Raw genomic sequence first — 17,833 nt, forward strand, 5'->3', positions numbered from 1 at the left:
TCATTTGGACCGAATAAAATAAAAATATACTAATCATCATGATTTCTCTGTACTTCCTGTTATATAAAGACACACTCAGCCTTTATATTGCAATGTTTCTGAACTGTATGTGATGACGCTTGCGTGGACTGTAAACCTGTTCTTGATCCTCACATTTATTACAGTAAACACACACACAAGCGCAATTTGAACTAACCTGTTTTTGGGACGTGTAATAGATCAGACAGCAGAGCAGAGTGCAGATCCAGATGCAGAAATGCAGACAATCAACACCATTATGTGTAAAACAGAGAAACCTGTAAGAGTTACATTTACTAATCCAAACACACAAGCGTTAAACATTATATGGCAATAAACAGTAGTAGGTTTATTTAAGAAATTATGCACGCCATCAAAACACCTTACATAATTATGATGGACTAAAAGAAAAAAGATGCATAGCACACAAATGGAATCTAACATTAGGGCAACATTTCATTTTGATGGTCCCTTTTGAGCATTCTGTTCACGATAAGTAATTCTGCACCTACACACCTACTAACTGTCATTAGAGTATTAATAGCGGTCTGGTGTAATGATCTCCCAAAAGATTGTTCTACTGACTATTAGTAACCAAATAGATGTCTGACTTATTTCTAACCCTAACCCTACCGGTCTACAGTGAGAGTTAGTAGACATGTAGAGCTGCAACAATACTTATAGTAAACCGTATCGTTAAAGGGACCATCAAAATATTATTATTATTATATTATTATATAATAACAAAAATATTAATTATAGTCATCATGAATCGGGCCTCTGTGGTTTCTCCTTCATACCATAAGTGGGCTCCGCTTTTAAGTACTCCGTTACCCATAATCCCATTCCTGTTACTGATTACCATGCTACCCGTTTCCCATTACCTAGATAAAACAGCTTATATTCCAACACTTATTTTGAAGTCTTATTTTGGCCAGGCTGGAAATTTCGAGCATTGTCCTATATTTAAAATAATGATAATATTAGTGTATGTTTTTGTGTGCAAGTTGCTGACCTTTTCTCTCCAGTTCTGCGGTTGCGCTGGCTGAAAGTTCTCCAGCGAACACATGACACATGTAAACTCCTTTATCCTTAGGTCTGACACTCTTCAGTCTGAGAGACAAGTTTCCTTTGGGGATTTCGGCAGTGAACAGCTCAACTCTGTCTCTGTATTGCTCATCCGATGAACCTTGTAATGTCTCATTGTTTAGGTGGAGCAGAACTAGAATATCTCCACCTTCATCCATTTTCTTCCATGAAACCTCTTCAATGTGTTCAGGTGCGATGTGAGAGTCTACAGAGCAGTTCAGAGTGACGTCCTCGCGGTCATATGCGGATACAGATTTATCTGCTCGGTTACTAACAAACGCTCTGGGGTTATAAATAGCAGAATAAAGCTCTGTATCATTTTGAGATATTTTAAAAGGAGTTCATACTCACCGACATCTTTTATTAGTACCGTGGTCTCTCCAGACTCCTGCCGGCTGTGAACTGTACATGTGTATCGTCCTTCATCTCCAGCTCTCAGATTGTCCAGATGGAGGAGAAGTTTCCATCGTTAATCTGATCAGTAAAGAAATGAGCTCTGCCATGATAACCCTGCTGCTGTTTCTCTGCTTGACTCTCCCCATCCTGATACAGATTAACCAAAGTCTCTGAATCTGTTCTTCTCCATACCACCTTCAGACCCTCCATTGGTAGCGTTCATCAACATAACAGGGCAAAACCACTGAAGATCCCAGAGGAGCGACAAGAGGACCAGAAGGACCTTTCAGAGTGAATGCTGAAACAAACAGAAAGAATCTGAAAGAAAAATGACGCCAAAAGCTAGCTGTTGTGATACCTTTTATGTGTGGTTGTAAAAAAACATGTCCTTTATTATGTTCAAGGGATGGCAAATAAATGTTTAAAATAGCTATATTCGTTGCTAGTAGCTTCGAAAAACAAGTTGAGGGTAGTCTGTCTGAGAAACTGTCAAATCTAGCAAACACTACAGGCTAACTGGACTTATAACGTATAAAGCAGGAGGCGTCATCTAAATTTGCTCTGAATATTTGCTGATTATAACAAACCATAAACTTGAAATGAGGCAGTGCTCAAAAACATAAAACAGAACAAATTTTCTGTTATAATTTACATACCTTCAGATAAAACTGGAATTACAGCCACAAAAGCAAACATAAGCAGCCCATGTTCAGCTGGAAATTATGGATTATAAAGTGCGATCCGTAAGTGAGCGACCAGCATGCTTTACGCTCCTGAGACTGATTTTATTTCCTTACTTCCTTTTAATAGATGAGGATCAGTTGAAATCCAGCTAAACCGGAAAAACAAGCTCTGATTAAAAGAACAAAAACGAGCTAAAAATAAAGGGTGAAGACAGAGGTTGTACAGAGCAATTGTTCTCAGTGACGCATTTTATGTCGATTTGGCCTTATTGTTTACAAATATAAAAAAAAATTATCTGCATGTTCTAATGAGTTCTGCATGTTCTAATGAGTAATATTGTGTCAAATCACAAACTGGCGTGTGCTGCCTGATAGTATCAATAATAAAACATTTTAGTCTCTTAGAAATACACATTTGATAGTAGCTTTTGTTGGGATGCAGAGGCAAATTTCTGTTCATTATAAACATCTGTAATATCTGTAAAATGTGAGCAATCAATTTTTATAGGTCTTCACAGTAGCATACATGTAGTATAATCACAGTTAAAATCACAATTAAAACACCAGTACATTTAGTATAAACGAACTAAAGCGCTATAGATTAATAATATAGCCAACTGTAATTATATTCCATTTTTCCTCATTCAATGCATTTACCACGTCTACATTAATAATATAATAAAATTGGATACGAATACCAACATTTCTGACTCAATACCATGGTGCAGTTATGGTCACTATAATAAAAATCTATGGTAAATTATGGCGATCTGTAGTCTTCTAACTGTATCGTTGTGAACAGTGTTTCTGTTTGTCAGTGCTGTAAAGTTATTTGTTTTTTTCTTGAATTTTTGCTGAGTTCAAGCATTTCAAATGCACAAACCATCCTTGTGCACCACAAGTCATTGAAATGAATAGAAAATTTGTACAGTCACATCTTCCTAGTAGCTCACGGCGCACGCTGTTTGAACTTTCATCCGACAAGATAAACAGTCAGAGTGGCGTGCTTCAAAAAGACTAGTGCTCTTTCGTTTCGCATTTGCCTCATAAACAATACATCGAACACTAATTGAATTTCATTATCATATTGAGGAAATTCGGATAATTATCGTTATCGATTTATCGCCCAGCCTTTCTAGAACAACATTCCAATCAACCAATCAGAACTGAGGATATTTGTTCAGCAAATTTCTACTTTGAGGCTTATGTTCAGGGTCGCCCTTGTTAATCAGATATCATTTCACTCTGATTTTAGAAATAAACTTTAGGTTTAAGGGTAGGGATTGGGATAAGTAAAATTTTTGGACAGTAATATCGATTCAGGATCATGTCTGCATGTCACAGCCACAAATGATACACATGTAATTAGTGCTAGGAACATATCGTGTTGATTAAAGGATTGGCACATGGTTCCTCTAAAGACATTAAACTCAATCTCAATAGAGCTCAACATAATTATTCATGATCCTTCCAAATAAGCCAATAACAAACCATTTGATTCTAGGAAGAAATCGTAGGGTTGTAAAACATGTTAAACATGGACATGTAAAACCATTTCTGGATAACTTTTGCCTTTACCTTCTTCATTAATCTGACAGTCTCAGAATGGCAAATAGAGAGTCTCCTTGGCATTACTGGAGAGGATGATGCTCTTCACTTGTTATTCATGTCACTCAGTACAAAGATGGTCGATAAAAGTGGAGCTTCCATGGAGATCTAACAAACCAGAACTCCCAGATAACTATAGCATTGCAAAGAAGAGACTTACAGAATTACATCAGACTGCAACTTTTTTTATCACAGATACAGTCAAGTTGTGTGTAATTGCCTTGAGCAGGGCATTGTTGAAGATGTGGTGGAGGGCCACAAATGCTCTTCAAATGCTTCAAATGTTCTAGACCAAGACAAGGTAACAACAAAACTCAGAGTAGTTTACATTCTGGTCCTAATCTGAATCCAGATCTGCTCAGCATACTGTTAAAATTAGACTAAATGAGATTATATTGACAGCAGATATCTAGAAGGCTTTCTGGTAGATTTCTCTTACTGAGAGTGTCAGGAATGCAGTGTGATTTCTCTTGAAGATGCAAGAAATATGCTGTCTGTGCTATGAATTAGAGACCTGCAATCCCGCGGGAGTACCGTGGGTCTCGCGGGACCAGCGCAACCCAGTGCGGCGCGGGACGATGGTTTGATATGTGAGCGCTGGAGTGCGGGCGGTAAGGTCCTCGTGTGTGCGGGTTGCGGGAGAATAAAATTATTTGCGGGACTCCCGCAAAATGGAAATATCTTGAAATTAAATTGTTAAAAAGAAATAAAATATTATTTATCTGCTGCACAAAAGCAACAAGAACAACTCAAAATAACGTAAATTCTCACATGGTTCTTGCTGAAGAACAAGACCATAGACCCACACCGAGGCAAAATGTCTGAAGAGTATGACACAGGTGGAGCGCTTAGTGCTACAGATATTAGTTCATTATTAAAGAAAGGAACATACAGAACTACAAAGCCAAACAAAGGGAAATCCGATATTTGGAAATGTTTTTCTATAGTATGTGACGGTATGGAAAGCACCTTCCCTTTGCGAGCTGCGACAAATGCAGCAAAATACTCGCATACAGCAGCCACAAGTCTGGAAGTTCAGGTCTGAAGCGTCATGTGTGCACAGTTTTAATGTTTACATGCGGGCGGGAGCGGGACAAACTTGAATATTGCTGCGGGCGGGGCGGGACAAAATTATCTATATTGTTGCGGGAGGCGGGCGGGAGCGGGATAGGACCTTGCGGGAGCGGGCGGGAGCGGGACTGAAAAATCTGTCCCGCGCAGGTCTCTACTATGAATGACAAGGCTGGTGTTTGACATGTCTCCCAGCCCCTTCATCTCAAGTGCAAGTGATGTTCAAATGCCTTCTCCATAACTACTAGTGCAAAGGAGATTATGTCTGCAGCTGTCATCGACCTTTGCAAGTGGACAACCAACTGTGATGCATTGAAGGAGATATAGAAGACAACAGTGAGTGAGCTCACAGAAGAGACAGGAACAGATGTATGGTATGGAGAATTAAGATGGATAATTCTTTATTAATATGGAAGATGTGGATATGAGGCCTTGTTTTTGGGGCGGTGGGGGAGAAATTGACACAAAGAAAATCTGACTACGCCACCTTATGAATTAACCCCAGGAAAGAATGCTCAAACCACTCAAGTTGAGTATTATCACACAGGTTTGGTTCCCTCAGGATTAGGCAGGAGATGTGAGTAAAGTCGACAACAACTATTAACCCCCCTTCAAACTAAAAGAAACAGATTACAGAAAGGTAATCAATGTTTAGACCCCCTAAAGAAGATATCACTGCCTTGTCTTGAGCTGATGGGAGCAGTGGTTGGAGAAAGACCAGTCTGTTATAGTCTCTGAATATGGAGCTTCATAAAGTTCAGGGGTTTTTTTGCTGCAGTGGATTTGCAGTTTAGCTCATAAATGGAAACAGTTTGTGTCAAACTAGTATCTGAAATCCAGTCTTTAACCAAAGCGGTCTCACTGTAAAGATAAATCCAAACCAGCTGACCTCCCAACCAGAGGTATGCAGATTTAAATCATTCAACAAAATTTAAAGATGTAATATTTGGCCACACGCAAACCGAGAGCAAAGGTTTCATTTTTAGAGTTTCATTAATTTTCTATATACTGCCTTTTAAAAATTCAAGTACTTTTCAATTACCTTCTCAAAAATATGTTTTTTGAAGACTTAAAATTCAAAAAGTCTAAGTCCTTCAAGCACGTTAAGCACTCTTTATAAATGAGTCCCTAGGTGTCGAGTGAAGATTGGCTAGATTAATGATTAATGACTGAGAAAGATCCAGTGTTTTTGGAAAGTTAAAAAAATTGATATTTAAAAAACAACGGGGTCCCGAAAAAGCTACCTACATGAACAAACACTGGACGATTGTCTTTTTATTAAGTAACATTAACACAGATATTAATAAATGTATTGATTCATGTTCGTTTGTATACCGCGCATAATGCTCATGGTCATAGTCCAAGTCTTCTTCTCTGTTTTTTTGTGTATCTCTGTCACAGAATTGCAGCTCCCTATAATGGTCTGGTGTGTGTACTATGTCATTTTTTGTTGATTTAGTGGTTTCGTGTGGAAACAGATATTTTTTGAGATGAGGACATCTGCTGGACGCTCCGTTGTCTTCTGCATGTATATCAGTAAGAACACTATATATCCAGAAGTTATTTTTGTATTCATGTAATTCACAGTATCTGGTTGTCATGACAACCTCTCAAGTATGCTGCTCTATGTAATCTCAGTAAAAGTGTTTACTACAGAAAAGATGAATGATCCAATTAATAAATATCAACAATGGTGTAAAAGTTCAGTAACATTTTAATAGTCAATGCGTCTTTACAGATATTAGCTCAAACATAAAAGAAATATTAAAAAGTGTGACATCAAGCCTCACGACATAAACTGTAATACACTGAATATCACATTAAAAAATTAATTGAAGTAGGATGTAGAGAGAACTGATAAAGGAGAAACGTCACTACATGTTACATGTTATTACGGCAATTATATCAAAAAGTCAATACCATAACTGTTCCTTTAATTGAAATAAAAATAATTTTCTATAGAAACGTCTCAGTCTCTCTTGGTTGGTCTGTGTTTCACCTGTTGGTTCAGTCAGTCCTACATCTTGTCTGTTTCCCGTCTCAGGATCAGGGACGTCGCCAGGGATTTTGTCCCTGTGGGCTCGGTCAGAGCCTGGGACCCCCATTGAGATCTGGTTCGTAGACCTACCCACGGCGCTTAGATTCTCTGTTTCGTTACTACTCTGCTTCTGACTCTCCTGCTCTGGATCTGTTTGGCCACACATTATTAATATGCACCTGTCACATTTTCTAGTTATACAGCAGTCAAAACCACCTACTGTGAAAACCAGCAAAGCACCGAGGACACCAATCAACATGTGACCTATATACTGAGAGAGAGATAGAAACAATACATTCAGAAAAAACTCACAATATCGATAAAACATGTTAGATTATTATTGCTACTTCCATAGACATCTGTGTGTATTTCACAAACTACAATTGTATTGTTTGGCTAGTATTTAAAATGTATGAAAACTAAAATAAGCATATGGTTAAAAACACTGAACATTTGTTGTAATATGACATTTCTATTATGATATTACAGTAACAGAACAAGCTGATATGGTAGATGTGATATTTACCAGAGAATAGTGACGATGGTGGGTAATCAAATCTCGTAGCTCTGTCTCATTTTGCATCCCCTTAGTAGGTTTACACCAAGACCTGTTGAGCTCTGCATCAAAAACATAATGTCCATTCCAGTCTGTATAACCACAAACCAAGTAATCTCCATCAAGAAACAAGATGATGATCCACATTACAGGTGGAATCAGACAATTTACAAAAGATTTAGGCCAGCTCTGCTGAGTTTTTTCCTCAGTTTCAGCATTTGCTTTCTTAGGACAATGAAAATACCCAAGTTTAAAAGGCCTAAAAAATAAGAACATTAAAGCTAAAATAAAAAAAGGAGGTCCAATGAACATTGCCAGTATAAAACGATAATTCATCTTAACATTGCACGGACATGAAAACCTGATTTCAGCCAACTCCTCCAACCCATACAGTAAAGCATTCAACGGAAATTGGATGAAAACATTACTCTTTTTCAGATATGCAAGACATTCCTTTAACAAACTACTAGCCATCATCTTCCGAGGGAAATTTGATGATGTTTTTTGCTGTAGTCCAGTTCGCAAGATCTTTGTATGATCTGCAATAAAGAAAATAAGAATTACAGTTCAAACGAGCAGAACGGATCATTATTGTTGTAATGATGTAATTTATCGATAAATAATAAAGTCCAGGGCATTCTGGGGCCATTAAAATGCTCAAACAATGAAATTTTGCATTAGTGTCCATTAGGGCCGGGCAGAAGGTCACATGGGGTCCACCAGGGGGCCGTGGTACCTTTAATAAGGCCCTTTTCAACAAGCTCTGTAGCACACAGCGTTCCATTTAAAGTGGCTGAAATTCATACAAATATATATCTCTTCAGTTTTCATGCTAATAGTCAGTGCTCGGCCCAACTGGAAGTCTGTTATGTTGGATTGAAGAACACATTTTAACCTTTCTAATACTGATTAAAATTGGGATACATATGTTCTGGTCACTTTTGGCCCTGTTAAATGTGACCTTATAAAACAGTCGTATCTTCATTTTTCAGTAATTTCTTATCAATAACTCACTAACTCCAGTTACTCTGGAATGTTTCCAAATAAAATAAACTTTCCCTTTCGGATGAAAAAGATGATAAATGGCCTGAAACTATTTTTCATTCTGCAATGATTCATTAATGGGTGAAGCAGAATGAAACCCTTTACAGAGCATTTGTAATAATGTAGAATATGTTTAATTTTTGAACCTGTGTTCTACAAACACAGTCATTCGTCACTTCATTTCAGTATTGTGAAATTCAATTAAATGTTTAATTATTAAATCATTTTCGAATATATATATATTCGAATCAACATCTGAATTAGATTGTAGGCTAACATTAGTTATTTAAGACAAATCTGACTAACAGATATCAAATAAAAATTTGTAAAAAAAAAAGTATTTATATAAATCGTTTTAAAACATTTGAATTTTGATAGTCTTAACACAAGTGTCATTTTCTACTGATTGTTTGATTTTTATTCTTTATTCTTAAAGTGAATAAAATATACAAAGTTCTACAATTCTAGATTATCCTACAAAAACTATTAAATATGAAATACTTTTAAAAAAATGTTTCATAGTTTTCATAGCAACACAGTTGTTTTTCTGACTGACGTTTCAATGAACTGTAGTGAAAATTTTTACAAATTACTACATGGTTTGCTCATCAAAAGTTACAGTGAAAGAAAGAAAAAACAAAGTAAAATAGTCTAAAAACACACTTCAGTAATATTCTATGCAATATTCTATTAACGCAATTGTGTTTTAACAATATGACTAATCTTTTTAAAAGACTTACTCTTGTTTGTCTTATCTTGTTTTTAGGCTGTGTTTCCTCTGTTCTTCTAATTCTTCACTTTAGTCACTTTTAGACTTCACAACAAAAAAAAAAAAAAAAAATGTAAAGTCAACGAAAAGCCACAAGTACAGAATAAAACCACATCCTTTCTGTACAGTGATAACAATCATTCACACAGAAATGTTACAGTCTAAACTGATGAAATATTATGGGTCTAAATAGTTTTTAGATGTTTATTGCTGTTCAACTGTTGAGCTGCAAAGAAGTTTCAGTTACTCCATAAGACTTTTGCAGTCACATAAAATGAGCAGAACTTATCATTAAAAGCAATAAATCACATGAGGCCATGCATGAGAATTGTTAATCATTGTACTTTATACGAGAAGGCTGAGTTACCATCGCTGTTTATTTGCAAAAGTTTTAATTTGTATTATTTTATTTCTAGACTATTTGTGGTCTAACTACATTTATCGATAATTAATAATGTCCAGGGCATTCTGGGGCCATTAAAATGCTCAAACAATGAAATTTTGCATTAGTGTCCATTAGGGCACTCCTTCCCATCACCTGTGTGCACGGGGACACACTGCAAGTTCCGGCTCAACGCTTTGATATCTCGGCCAAGCCAGGGACCTGGACAGTGGAAGTCGGGGTGGTGAAGGACCTACCAGTACCAATCCTGTTGGGGAGGACTGGCCGGGATTTGATCACCTGCTCGCCGCCGCCACTCAGCCTGCTGACCCCAGAGGAACCACCAGCGACCATGGCCAGCCCGCATGCCACGGACACGCCCGGCATTACTGGCCTCCAGACAGCGGAGAGAAGGTGAGACCCCCTCCCAGAGTTCTAACCTGTTTTTGACGCGTTTTCCAACAGGTGTCCGGGGGCTCATTAGCCAGGGCCCAAAAGGAAGACGCCCGCCTCAAACACTGTTGGCGCAAGTGCGCGTTGTAGAGGACAGGACGTGCAGACAAGGCCCCATCCTCTCCCGCATTTTGTGGTGAAAAATGGCCTGTTGTACTGTGTCGCCCAGCGGAGGGGGGAGGAGAAGCTGCTGTTCGTTGTCCCAAAAACAAAGACTGGGGCGATATTAGAGCTGGCCCATTCCCATCCGATGGCCGGACACCTTGGGGCCGCCAACACGGCGCAAAGAATTCGGGACCGGTTTCACTGGCCAGGTCTCGATGCTGAGGTGAAAGCGGTTCTGCCAGGCCTGCCCGACGTGCCAGCTAACGACGCCTCGCACTCCTCCCCCCAGTCCTCTCATTCCGCGACCCATCATCGACGTGCCCTTCGAGCGCATCGGGATGGACCTAGTGGGGCCGTTGCCGAAGTCCGCCCGGGGACACGAACACGTGCTGGTTATCGTTGACTACGCCACCCGTTACCCCGAGGCGGTACCCCTCCGGAAGGCCACGGCGAAGGCAATCGCCAAGGAGCTGTTCCTCCTCTTCAGCCGGGTCGGCATACCAGCCGAGATCCTGACCGATCAAGGTACCCCCTTCATGTCCCGGCTAATGGCTGACCTCTGCCGGCTGCTGCAAGTAAAACAGTTGAGGACCACGGTCTACCACCCACAGACGGACGGCCTGGTTGAGGGGTTTAATCAGACACTCAAACAGATGCTCCGACGTGTGGTGGCCAAAGACAGACGGGACTGGGACCTGATGCTGCCGTATATACGCTTCGGCATCGGGAGGTTCCCCAAGCCTCAACGGGGTTCACGCCCTTCGAACTCCTCTTTGGCCGACAGCCTCGGGGCCTCCTGGACGTCGCCAAGGAGGCCTGGGAGCAGCAGCTAGCAGCCCATCGTACCGTTGTGGAGCACGTCAAGGAGATGAGGGACCGGATAGACCGCGTCATGCAAATTAGTCCGGAACCACCTGTGTAAAGCTCAACAGGCCCAACAGCGACACTACAACCGGGCAGCCCAACCACGGGAATTCCAGCCCGGTGACAAGGTCTTGGTCCTCGTTTCTACGGCAGCCTGTAAGTTCCTGGCGACGTGGCAGGGGCCCTACACGGTAATGGAAAAACTCGGCCGTGTTACGTACCGAATACACCAGGCCGACCGTCGACGAGCCGACCAGATCTACCACGTCAACCTCCTCAAGAGGTGGAGAGGGAACGAGGGTTGTTGACACCAACCCCCATCTTTCGGCTGCCCAGAAGGGGGAGCTCCAGCACCTGGTCGGTCAGTTCTCCGACGTGTTCTCCCCTAGCCCCGGGCGGACCTATGTCATCGAGCACGAGATCCGGACGCCCCCTGGAGTTATCGTCCGGCAGCGACCCTACCGTGTCGGAGACTGCGTCGACAGGCTATCGAGGAGGAAATACAACAAATGCTCAAGTTGGGGGTAATCGAGCCATCCCGTAGCCCGTGGTCCAGTCCTATAGTGATAGTGCTGAAACCCGATGGCTCCCTGCGATTTCCGCCGGTTGAACGAGGTCTCTGAGTTTGACGGGTACCCCATGCCCCGTGTGGACGAGTTGTTGGACCGACTGGGAAGGGCCCGGTACATCTCTACACTTGACCTGACGAAAGGCTACTGGCAGGTACCCCTCTCTAAGTCCTTAAGACCTAAAACTGCATTTTATACCCCTAGCGGACACTGGCAATACCAGACCCTTCCCTTTGGACTTCACAGGGCCCCGCAACCTTCCAGCGTATGATGGGCGTTATCCTCCGGCCCCATGGAGCTCACGCTGGCCTATCTGGACGACGTTGTCATCCACTCGGAGACCTGGGAGGACCACCTAGAGCACTTGCGGAGGGTGCTGTCCGAACTCTGGAGGGCTGGGCTCACAGCCAACCCCAGGAAATGTCACCTGGCACTGTCTGAAGCAAGGTACCTGGGTTACCAAGTCGGAAGGGCCTTGTCCGCCCCAGGAAGACAAGGTGGAAGCGGTCAAGAATGCCCCTAGGCCCCTCACCAAAACCCAGGTACGAGCATTTCTGGGGTTGGCGGGCTACTATCGTTGTTTTATCCCCAACTTCTCCTCTTTAGCCGCCTCCCTGACGGACCTAACCAGGAAGGGGCAGCCGGAGAAGATAAAGTGGACACCCGAGACTGAGGAGGCGTTCCGGAAGATCAAGAAGGCGCTAACATCGGAACCGGTCCTTCGAGCGCCGGATTTCAGCTGCCCCTTTCTGTTACAGGCGGATGCCTCCGATACGGGGTTGGGGGCAGTTCTCTCCCAAATCCAGGAGGGCGAGGAGCATCCGGTCTTATACATCAATCGAAAGCTGTCCCCAGCCGAGAGAAACTACGCGGCGGTAGAAAAGGAGGCCCTGGCCGTCAAGTGGGCGGTCCTGGAGCTGCGGTATTACCTCCTTGGCCGGAAGTTCACCCTCCTCACCGACCACGCCCCCCTGCAATGGATGGCCCGGGCCAAGTAAACCAACGCAAGGGTGACCCGGTGGTTCCTAGCATCACCGAGCTGGAGCGGCACGCGCACGCTGTCAGTGAGCTTTTGCCTTCATGAACTCTAACGCTAACTGTAACGACTCTTCTCTTGTCCCCCACAGAAAGCAGCGTGTAGACCGGTCATTCGGCACCCCACGGCACGTATTTCACTCTGCACCACGAAGAAAGAGAACGAGCACCAGAGCACGCATATCCCACGGACCGGCACTTTCACCCGTATTTCTTTTGTCTTTTTTTGGCTTTGTGGAATAAAATCCACCCTCCGGGGTTTTTCACTTGAGCCCTCCTTGCTGTGTGTTTCTTCACCCCGTCACAATATATATATATATATTGTGACGGGAGGAGCCAGTGACAGACACAGTGGGCGTGGCGTCAGGCCTCGGACGGCGGGGGTGAGGTCCATCGCGCACCCTTCCTGGACCCACGAGGACACCAGCGTGCATGCACAGGGGAAGAGACCGGTCTCCCGAGGAGAGGCGCCGTACACACCCTTTAACGGCGACGATAACGAGGCTAAATCCACTTCAGCTGTGCCTCGTCACACGCCGCCAGACCTGAACAATACCACGCCCCTCCTCTCGAACACACCCACTCCCGTCGGGAGCCTGGTGAAGGGCGGCGAATAAAGGACGGGGTGATGGTGACAATAAAGAGGAGGGGCAGCCGACTCGTCACAATATATATTCAAATCGACATCTGAATTAGATTTTAGGCTAACATTAGTCATTTAAGACAAATCTGACTAACAAATATCAAATAAAAATTTGTAAAAAAAAAAATATTTATATAAACCGTTTAAAACATTTGAATTTTGATAGTCTTAACACAAGTGTCATTTTCTACATAAACTACATAAAAAAACTAGACTGATTGTTTGATTTTTTATTGTTTATTCTTAAAGTGAATAAAATATACAAAGTTCTTCAATTCTAGATTATCCTACAAAAAACTATTAAATATGAAATACTTTTAAAAAAATGTTTCATAGTTTTCATAGCAACACAGTTGTTTTTCTGACTGAAGTTTCAATGAACTGTAGTGAAAATTTTTACAAATTACTACATGGTTTGCTCATCAAAAAGTTACAGTGAAAGAAAGAAAAAAACAAAGTAAAATAGTCTAAAAAAACACACTTCAGTAATATTCTATGCAATATTCTATTAACGCAATTGTGTTTTAACAATATGACTAATCTTTTTAAAAGACTTACTCTTGTTTGTCTTATCTTGTTTTTAGGCTGTGTTTCCTCTGTTCTTCTAATTCTTCACTTTAGTCACTTTTAGACTTCACAACTTAAAAAAAAAAAAAAAAAAAAGTAGCGAAAAGCCACAAGTACAGAATAAAACCACATCCTTTCTGTACAGTGATAACAATCATTCACACAGAAATGTTACAGTCTAAACTGATGAAATATTATGGGTCTAAATAGTTTTTAGATGTTTATTGCTGTTCGACTGTTGAGCTGCAAAGAAGTTTCAGTTACTCCATAAGACTTTTGCAGTCACATAAAATGAGCAGAACTTATCATTAAAAGCAATAAATCACATGAGGCCATGCATTGCAGTCATTTTACCATGGTTGAGAATTGTTAGTCATTGTACTTTATACGAGAAGGCTGAGTTACCATCGCTGTTTATTTGCAGAAGTTTTAATTTGTATTATTTTATTTCTAGTCTATTTGTGGTCTAACTACATCTTATTTGTCTCTGAGCTTTTCTAAATCAAAGGTATGCTACAAACTACATTCAGATGATCAGTTATATTTTAATTCGAGCAAGGAAAAAAGGATTTGAGATTAAAATTTTTTTTTTTTTTTTAAATTAGAAGCAGATTTTTGAATGTTGTAGAACATATGTAATATGATCAGATGTTCCCTGCCTTTCAGTGACAATGAGTTATGTCGTGACAACAGACTGTGGTCCAATGGAAAATGCCACAACCTGAACTCATTACTACTAGATAGCACTGCAAGCAGTGTGTGCCAGTGAGTCAACCTTCTCGCCAACCTTTGCAGCAAGAAGGACCACATGACTCTGATCGGGCATCTGTGGCAATTTTATTAGTTAAAAGAGCATGATTCAATGAACAGGTTCCACTTTAAGGTGTAAGCTTGTCTTGTAGAAGGTATTCTAGCTGAAGTGATGGTGTCAAATACCACTTGGGGTAGGTCACCCTGGACTTAGCAAAGGGCCCCAGACCCCATACTCCCAGAGCACCCCTCACAGGACATGGTCAAATGCCTTCTCCAAATCCACAAAGCACACATGGAATGGTTGAGCAAACTTCCATGAAAACACCAGTACCCTGAAGAGGCTATAGAGCTGTTGTTCCTTGACCAGGACAAAAGCCACATTGTTCCTCCTGAATCTGAGGTTCAACTATCAGATGAATTCTCCTCTCCAGCAACCTAGCATAGACTTTACTAGGGAGGATGAGGAGTGTGTTCCCCCTGTAGTTGGAGCACACCCTCCGGTCCCTCTTCTTAAGTGGAAGACGCAATGGAGGGATTGAGGAGATCCTCTTAAGTATTCCTTCCACTGCCCGACAATGTCCCCTGTTAAAGTCAGCAGATTGCCATCACCACTGTATGCAGTGTTGGTAGGGCACTACTTCCCTTCCTGAGGTGCCCATTCAAGACCCGAGTTTTGCCTCCATGACCACCGGGCTGCAGTCCACTCTGCCGACTGGAAACTATCAGCTGCCTCAGAAATCCCACAAGCTTTTGATTAAACTTTTTTTAATTTGTTATATGTCCAAGGTCTGTTAGCAGCCCAGATATTTATTTCATCTTTGTTTTTGCGACACCAAGGACTAAGGAAGAGTCAAAGGCATTTTTTCTTTGATGGACCTGTAACATTTCCCAGATGGCAGTAGTTCATCAAGGATGAAATGATTCGTTCAGAAATGTATGTAATTTCTGCCATTTCCAGCCATTTTCATCATCATGTATGATGAAATGAGAATCTTTGAATTTGTGTATGCCTGATCTCTTAAAAGTAGGAAAATAGAGACCCTAGAAGACACTTTGCCTTCCTACAATTAAATATTAATATTTTTTTTTTCAAAAATAAAGACAATTATTTTTTTACTGTTTACAGCCTTTTAGAGGAATCAAGTGAACCTCATTTTATTTGTGTTTATCAAAAACGTAATGGGGGAAAAATCTAATATATATTAAGTATTCCACTCTTTTGTTAAAATGTGGTCTATTCTCCTGTAGAATTAATTAATTTACTTCAAAATATCTGATTATGGCAGTTTTAAATTCAGGCATGCAAAAATCTGAAAAAAAAAAAAATCCCAAAAATGATGCAGAGCTGAAGGGGTTAACTGCAAATTTGCCACAATCAGCAACTTGATTATTACAAAACTTGTAACACATTATCAAAAGATTAAATATATCTCAATTTAGGTTACTGCTACTTTAGTAATAAGTGAAAAAATATTTTTATATAAATGAGGAAAAATATGTATTAACAAATAATGAATTGTGATAACTAACTTTGTTAACAATTAACTAATTTATCACTGGGGGAACATATTCAGAGATCTCGATTAGCAAAATACTAAATATATCCAGCCCACATACCTCTTTCCCACAACATTTTTCCAGCATCCCTCCTCCACCCCAACTCCTCGCTCCTAAAATTTGATGAAAACTTGGGAGTTGAAGGATTTCTCTGGGTTCAGCACTGAATTCTTGGAGATCTACCTTTGTACACCTTGCCAAGACTTAAGAAGATCAACCGTGGTTGGTACACTTATTATAGTTTATCCCTGGTATTTGTAGTAAAACTGTTTATACAAATGGCAGTCAATACATCGTGGTTGTTAAAACCATCCTCCTGTCCAGACCTGCCTTTACAAGGAAACTGTATGCCTTGCAATGAAGGTTTTTCAGCAGCTCGAACCAGTTAATTGCCCAGTTGGTACATTGACCCACCCCAGCCTAAAGGACTACCTGCCAAATATTGCAGCCTACTACGCCCCTCTCGGTGGCCTTGCAATGGGCAGACACCCCCTAGTTACACGTTTTCTCCATGGTGTGTGAATCAATCAATCAATCAATCAATCAATCAATCATTTTTATTTATATAGCGCTTTTAACAACACAGGTTGCATCAAAGCACTGTACAGTATAAGGCGGAAGAATATAATGACAGGGATGTATAATGACGCAGAGTGAACAATGTTATTAAATGCAGAGAGCGGTCTCTGTAATCAATTCAACAATAATCACTAGAAGTTAAGTGTCCCCAACAAAGCAAGCCAGAGGTGACAGCGGCAAGGAAACAAAACCCCATCCATACAGAATGGAGAAAAAAAAAACCTTGGGAGAAACAAGACTCAGTTGGGGCCATTTCTCCTCTGACCGGACGCCCAGCACTTAACTTTCAGTGTGTGTGTCTGTGTGTGTGCGCATCAGGATCTGGTGATTGGCCCAGGGGGCGCATCTAGGTGTTCTGGTCTCTGATGAACATAATCTCTGGGTGCTGATCCACCATCTAATCTGGATACGAACTGTGAAAACAGATTGAGAAAGAGACAGGACTAATATTAGCGTAGATGCCATTCTTTTTACGATGTCACAAGTACATCGTATTGTAGGAAATAGTGTTCCCGGTTCCAGCTGATGTAATTAATGCAGCCTAAAAATCCTTTAACGGATTTGAATAATAAAAAGTGTGTTGGTGTGTTATGTGTAGGCCAAGCTAAAAGATGCATCTTTAATCTAGATTTAAACTGGCAGAGTGTGTCTGCTTCCCGAACAGAGTTAGGGAGATTGTTCCAGATTTTATGTGTTAGATAGGAAAGGATCTGCCGCCCACAGTTGATTTTGATATTCTAGGTATTATCAAATGGCCAGAGTTTTGGGAACGCAGCGGACGGGCAGGACTATAATGTGATAAGAGCTCGCTCAAGTATTGAGGAGCTAAACCATTCAGGGCTTTATAGGTAATTAATAAGATTTTAAAATCTATCCGATGTTTGATAGGGAGCCAGTGCAGTGTTGACAGAACAGGGCTAATGTGATCATACTTCCTAGTTCAGGATGCTCAAATTGCTTTTTTATTTATATAGTGCTTTTAACAATATAGATTGTATCAAAGCACTGAACAGTATCAAATTTGAATTAAACTCCACTCTCCTTGGTGGCCAGG

General features: G+C 41.1%; 1 protein-coding gene and 1 long non-coding RNA gene across 2 annotated transcripts; both read right to left on the reverse strand.

Annotated features, from left to right (window-relative positions):
* Positions 1–219: 219 nt before the first annotated feature.
* LOC122331640 (CD276 antigen homolog) lies at positions 220–1,713 on the reverse strand. The gene is made up of 3 exons (XM_043229157.1): positions 1,617–1,713; positions 1,034–1,417; positions 220–296 (listed from the first exon to the last, which is right to left on the reverse strand). Exons 1-3 carry the CDS (start codon positions 1,711–1,713, stop codon positions 220–222), a joined length of 558 nt encoding a protein of 185 aa, XP_043085092.1.
* A 5,185-nt stretch (positions 1,714–6,898) lies between these two features.
* On the reverse strand, positions 6,899–9,325 carry LOC122331628. The gene is made up of 3 exons (XR_006248257.1): positions 9,244–9,325; positions 7,430–7,998; positions 6,899–7,174 (listed from the first exon to the last, which is right to left on the reverse strand). It is a non-coding gene; the product is annotated as an uncharacterized LOC122331628 (long non-coding RNA).
* Between the last annotated feature and the right edge of the window lie 8,508 nt (positions 9,326–17,833).

Source organism: Puntigrus tetrazona, unplaced genomic scaffold, assembly GCF_018831695.1.
Source record: "Puntigrus tetrazona isolate hp1 unplaced genomic scaffold, ASM1883169v1 S000000001, whole genome shotgun sequence".
NCBI classification, from domain to species: Eukaryota; Metazoa; Chordata; class Actinopteri; order Cypriniformes; family Cyprinidae; genus Puntigrus; species Puntigrus tetrazona.